General features: G+C 41.6%; 1 protein-coding gene across 1 annotated transcript; it reads right to left on the reverse strand.

The window, feature by feature from the left end:
• Positions 1 to 2,112: 2,112 nt before the first annotated feature.
• On the reverse strand, positions 2,113 to 2,891 carry LOC134196648 (UPF0746 protein DDB_G0281095-like). Its single transcript, XM_062665854.1, has one exon. It carries the CDS (start codon positions 2,832 to 2,834, stop codon positions 2,130 to 2,132), a length of 705 nt encoding a protein of 234 aa, XP_062521838.1. The 5' UTR covers positions 2,835 to 2,891; the 3' UTR covers positions 2,113 to 2,129.
• Positions 2,892 to 6,332: the final 3,441 nt, after the last annotated feature.

Genomic DNA, 6,332 nt, shown 5'->3' on the forward strand with positions numbered 1-6,332 from the left:
GACGAGCGAATAAGGTGCCTTAGTACTAGTGCTTGGTAATTGTTTCACCGGAATCATGTATTGTGTTTTGTGTGAGATTAATTATTTATTGGATATCGCAAACGTTTCAAAATTCGTAAGCTATAGAAAGCCTTTAACATGCCCTATCTACCTCAACAGCTCAGTTTTGCAAGCTGTCCTCGCTGTCAACTGTAACTCAGATGGTGAACTGTTTGCAGTGTGGATATTTGACCTCCTGGTGAGACGAAGGTGGTCTGCACGTTGGGGTTTGTAAGCCACTCCCCAGACTTCCGAAGGACTCCAATTCTGAAACGAGCTGTAGTCTACCTCCATAGCAATAGTAATACATTGCAACATCATACCGAATGTGATGGCCTTCATAAATGCAGTACCGCTGGTCGCTCGATCGACTGTGGCTGCATGAAGAAACAGCAACAGCAGTTGCAGCTGGCATAGGTACAGGCGTATTTCGTCTGAAACAGGATAGGTTTGAGTCTAACATCATGACAACCAAAGCAATAAATTATGGCCTAACAGCAAACATCACATAATAGTAACTAGAACGACATTCTTTTCAGTCCAGTTGCTTTCCACTGACACGACATCACCAAATTGGACGACCTCAGCAGACCTTCTAATGTCCATAAACAATTACTATTTATGTCTCAATAATACCATTCTCTACAAAATAATAATCAAACGCTCGACTATAGACCGGTTGCAGTCGGCGTGAACCTATTCACGTGCGCACGTGCTGGAGGACTGGTACTGTACGCGAGACTAGGTACACGTACGAAAGAGTACAGCAAAGAGATGCGAAGAGACTGCGATAAGAAGAAGACGAAAAAACCGTTCCTCCAATTGATTGCAGTGCATGTGCAAGCGAAATTACAGACGACATTGAAACTGACGACAATGAAAAAATAGAAATATAAAAAATTGAAATATAAATAAATGTAAATATCAAAATATACAATAAAAAAAATAAAAAATATTAGTACATGGGAGCGATAGCATGCATGCAGACCTAGTAGTGAAGATGTTGACACTGTCACAGGCTAAAGAAGCCGTTGCACTGTCTTCAGGAGGAACTGGCAACAATATACGGCATTCCGATTTCAAACCAGTTTGCTTTCAAAGAAAAACTTTTGGATGCAGGTTGTCGCTGCGGCCACACGTAGACGTCCTCGGGCAACTCGCTGAGGAAAATTTCGTAAAGGTCTCGACCATCAGCGTACTGCAATTTAGCATTACAGCGACGTCGGCTGTAGAAATCTAAACAATCTGTCGCGATAACCGAGAAAAACAGGCCTCTAACTTATCGAAAATGTCCCGGCTGTACATGTACTAGTAGACTGTACAGTTGAGGGGCACACATTTGCCTAAAAACATTTCATGAGAATTCTGTCTGGCTGCTAATTTTTCAGTACAGAGTAAAATGCATGTGAACGAGGCATACTTCATGATGTATTCTCAGAACGGGATACCCATGCAACAACAATAAATTAATTGACTAACAGAGTACGGGCTATTCAGCTAGTGCTACCAAAATTCTACATCACAATCGATGTCAAGTAGAATTTAGAAAATAATTCTATGCAAACTGCTAAAGTAGTACAAAATAGTTGACTTCACTGTTTCAATTGCACACCTAATCAACACTAAATGAAACCCCAAACTGGTACTATATACAACCCAAAATATAACACACATATCACCCATCTCTACAACACCATATAAATAGAACTATATACAATACAATCAACAAACTATGCAAGTATACACAACAAACAAAATAATACATACACACAGAGAGACAGCTCTCCTATATAGAGAGACACAGGTATATACAGTCAAATGTCACGATCATATCCTTCCGTATGGTAAGTCCGAAAGCACTGTCGCTCAGCGGATGACACACAGAGGGGGACGTTGCATTCTTGGCATCGATACCTGGTCTTCGTATGCTTCCTGCCTTGAGATCGGCAAACAATGCAACGTACTAACCCCTCTGCTACAACCGGGATGTGTGGGCTATACCGAAGGTCTGGCAATTGCTGTATTTGTTGTTGATGTTGTTGTATTTGTTGCTGTTGTTGTTGCATTTGTTGCTGTTGTTGTTGTATTTGTTACTGTTGTTGTTGTATTTGTTGTTGTTGCTTTTGTTCTATAAGTTGCTGTCGTTGTACAATTTGTTGTTGTTGAATGTGTTGTACTTGTTGTGTATGTAGTAGTTGTTGTTGTACAAGTTGTTGTTGCTGTTGTTCTTGTATAAGTTGTTGTTGTTGTTGTTGTTGTTGTTGTTGTTGTATTTTTTCTTGTTGTTGTCGAATTAGTACTTGCAATTGCTGGATTTGCTGTTGTTGTTCTTCTTCTTCTTGTTGTCGTTTCTGTTGTTGTGGTGTTGGTGTGGGAACCTGTACCATTCTATTCGTCAAAAAACAATACTGTGCTAAAGGTTCCCTAATGTCAATTCCTGCCAACCCTCGGATAAGCTCACACCTGAAGTCTTTCTGCGCATACTGCCCTTTCCTCTGGAGACGTTCATCTTGAGGATGTTGTTTTTGAAGGGCAGTAAACATGATGAAGCTGTTGAGTATAGCTAAGTCAACCATGTGCAGAAAGATCTTCTTCCAGTACTTGAGGCTCTTGTGTAGAACTTCATAATAGTTTATCATCTGGTCCGACTTGTAGACCCCTCCCATGTGTGCAATGTAGTCAGAAATAGCCTCAGGTCTGGAAATAGTGATCCTGCGATACCCACCATACTTTGCGCAATCCTCAATAATTCTTGTGCAGGGGGTATGATGGTGTCCAGAATGAAGGGTGCTCATGAGTGTCCCCACGTTCCGGTCCACCCATTGGATGGTACAGAGTGGACCATCGCGTGCATAACGAAATGAACCTAAACACAAAACTATAATGGTATTTGCTAATACCGTACAACCCTGCCTTGCAACCATCCCGAAAATACGACCACTTTCCTTCGATCCTAAGCTCTACAAGGATCTCTGTAATACATTGTGTTCTCAGAAACACGACCAACTCCGAATTCAGAATTGTGACCAACATTTATGGCCCCTCCGACCATTCTTAGACCTCGCAATTACGGTCAAGCACATGCACACCTCATCGGTATTCCCGGAGAAAGCGTACAAAAATGGTAGTGAAGAAGTGGAAAGAACTGTCGCTTGAAGAGATATGGAGACTAGTTGATGAGAGTGACAGAAAAAGTCGGCGGCAACTCGCTACAAAGTGTGGCATCAGAAAGACGTGACGAAAGGAAAGATCTGGTTTTGCATGTGGCTTACATGTATATATACAGTAAAACCCCGCCTTACTTTAGTCATTCCTACGAACATTGCATCATGTAAATAACAGTGCTACAACCAACATCCGGGTTCTAGTGATGTGGGTGTAGCCTAGACATTTCCACGCAGATTCAGAACAAAGACCACCTCATAAATAGGACCAACAAACCATAGTCCTGAAGGTGGTCGTAATTCCAAGCTTCTACTGTAAACACATTAATAATTTGCTATAGTTACCTCGTGGTGACTTTGCAAACACACATGTGTTCTTCATGTCTGGAGGAACACCCTTCCTGTTTATCTGGACTGCACCACAGGCCATTGTACCCCGGTTGTAGAGCTCCTTGAACATAGGTCCCGATGTATAGTGTTGATCTGTGTATACGATGTACCCCTGATCAAGGAGAGGATCCATCATACGCATGACTGTACGATGGATCACACTTGTGTCATCCGCTGCATGACATATCGTCTTCTGTCGTTTCCGAGCGTGCTGATGTGGTTGCTGCTGTTGCTGTTGTCATTCCTGCTGTCGCCGCCACTGATGGTTGATGCATTTCCTTGCCCGTGTAAACATCAAAGTTGTATGTGTAGGCAGAGATAGAATTGCATACACAATACAACTTCACTCCCCACTTGACCGGCTTGTTTTTCATGTATTGCCTAATAATAGCAAGACATCTAATAACAACCTATAGCCTTTATGTAATAGAAATGTTTATATACCGAAAGGAAAAACGGCCTTTAGCTTTCACCATTCGCTCGTCAAGTGAGACACGGGCATGAGGCTGACCATATTCAAAGCAATTATGACGCAAAGCTTCAAAGACTGTACGTACACTCCTCAATGGGTCAGTCTCTCGGTCCTTGGCAGTACGAGGATTTTCCAACTGTAGCACCAATAGGATTGCATCAAAACGGCTGCGAGACATGAACCTTCTGGCCCACAACCCGTAGAAAGGAAAAGTTGTGAGCCAGTAATCACAGAGCTCAGGGACCTACCAATACATAATTAAAAATAAAAACAATGTGATTTTGTGATAGTATACCTTGACAAGTCCTATGTATATCAAGAGCCCAATCAGCAAGTTCATCTCTGCAGTCATCACTGGACGAAATCTACCCTCCCCTCGGCGCCCTCCAGATTTTCCTTTATAACTTTTTCTGCAATTTTCTTCACCGTTGATGTTGCTGTTTCTAAAAGAATTTATAACATAGAGACAAACGCATAGGAAAGACATCAAACACATACGTTCTGATGATCTCGATCATTTCGTCAGTGAAAAATAATTTGAAAAAGCCTACAGCGTCGGTAGGATAAGGTTGGGGAGGGTAGAATCCCGGTTGCCTCGTGGTGCAAATGGTGGCAACTGTAGTTGGTAGTCATCATCCGGTGGAATGTGACACAAATGCAGGACGTCCAATGCATCAGTGCGGCGATCGACAGAGGCAGCTGGCTCAGACTCGGAATCAGATGAATGCGACGACGACGAAAGTGTGGAAGGATGTTGAGACTGACGAACTGGTTGTTTTAATGGACGACGAGGACGAAGACGAGTTGACGATGATGGCAAAGAAGCAGGAGATGAAGTGGCAGGAGGAGAAGTAGCAGGAAGTGATAAATGAGGAATGGATAAAACGGATAGTGATGAAGATGGAGGCGATAGATGAGGAACAGGTAATGAAGGAGAATGATGCTGAGGTGAAGGAGGGCTAATAAATATATAAAATATTAGAAAATGTTTGCATGATTGCAATATATTGCGTGTGTAACCGCTAGATACAGCTACACAGCCCTAGCAATGGCAACATAACACGTGCGTTGCTATGCCCATAACTCAAATCTTCCCAACAGGCAGTACTAAAACAAAATCATGTAAAAATGCACACCACCTAAGCATGACTGACCACTGTAGACATGATATCATATTCCATACTATTCCCGGATACTCCCACCATTACATTGCAGGTGGTGCAGCACGTACACAAATAGTCTGTTGCACAAACGAACTAACAGCAATGGGAGTGGTTCTGGTTGATGACTAGACACTTCACTTCATTTCTTGCTTACATACCACCTACTTCAGGCTACTTGTTTGTGTGCTAAATGTACGACAGCAGGCAACAATGTCAAATGCAATACATTCAATGGTATCCTGTATTGAACTCAATTAGTTTATATCAATAACTATTACAATCCCTTCCACCTCTGCTACTAGTACAGGGGTGTCCAACTGTGGCCATGTCGCCAATTCTGGCGACAAACGTCATGTGACGTTGCGATTTGGAGACAGACTATCCAAATTATGTTTGTCCGTCCTATTGTCTGCTTTGCCTGTCTGTTTGTCAATACATATGTTTTTATAAATCATCACTATAACTTACACCAATGCTAATTGCATGTCTGTGTCTGTCTGTCTGTCTGTCTGTCTGTCTGATTCAGATAGATTATTTGATTTTGACATTCAAGGCCAAGTACATTAGTCAATCTATGCCTTTGTTGTTTGCAACGCCTGGTTTGCTTTCACAAATTCCTAGCAAATGTGCAAGTAGAGTGTATATGAGAATACAGTATTTGTCTGTCTGTCTGTCTGTCTGTCTGTCTGTCTGTCTGTTTGCCTGTGTGTACATGTACTGCTAAGTATGGTAAAATATCTACCAAATTATATAGGAATAAATGTCATCAAAGTATTTACTCAATCATGTTGTCATGAAAGTGTTAGATGGAATATGAATGTATATACATTTACCGGTGGGTACTTTGTTCAGTTGTTGAGTACAGCAGATGCATAAGCTGGGTAGGTACTGTCAACACTTTAGTACAACATGATTGAGTAGATACTTTGATCACGTTTATTCCCATATGATTTAGTAGATCTTGTATCATACTTAATTAGCAATACAGACAAACAAACAAACGGACAGACAGACAGACAGACAGACAGACAGACAGACAGATACTTTATTATCATATAGACTCTACTTGTACATTTGCTAGGAATTTGTGAAAGCAAACCAGTC

Source organism: Corticium candelabrum, chromosome 21 (assembly GCF_963422355.1).
Source record: "Corticium candelabrum chromosome 21, ooCorCand1.1, whole genome shotgun sequence".
NCBI classification, from domain to species: domain Eukaryota; kingdom Metazoa; phylum Porifera; class Homoscleromorpha; order Homosclerophorida; family Plakinidae; genus Corticium; species Corticium candelabrum.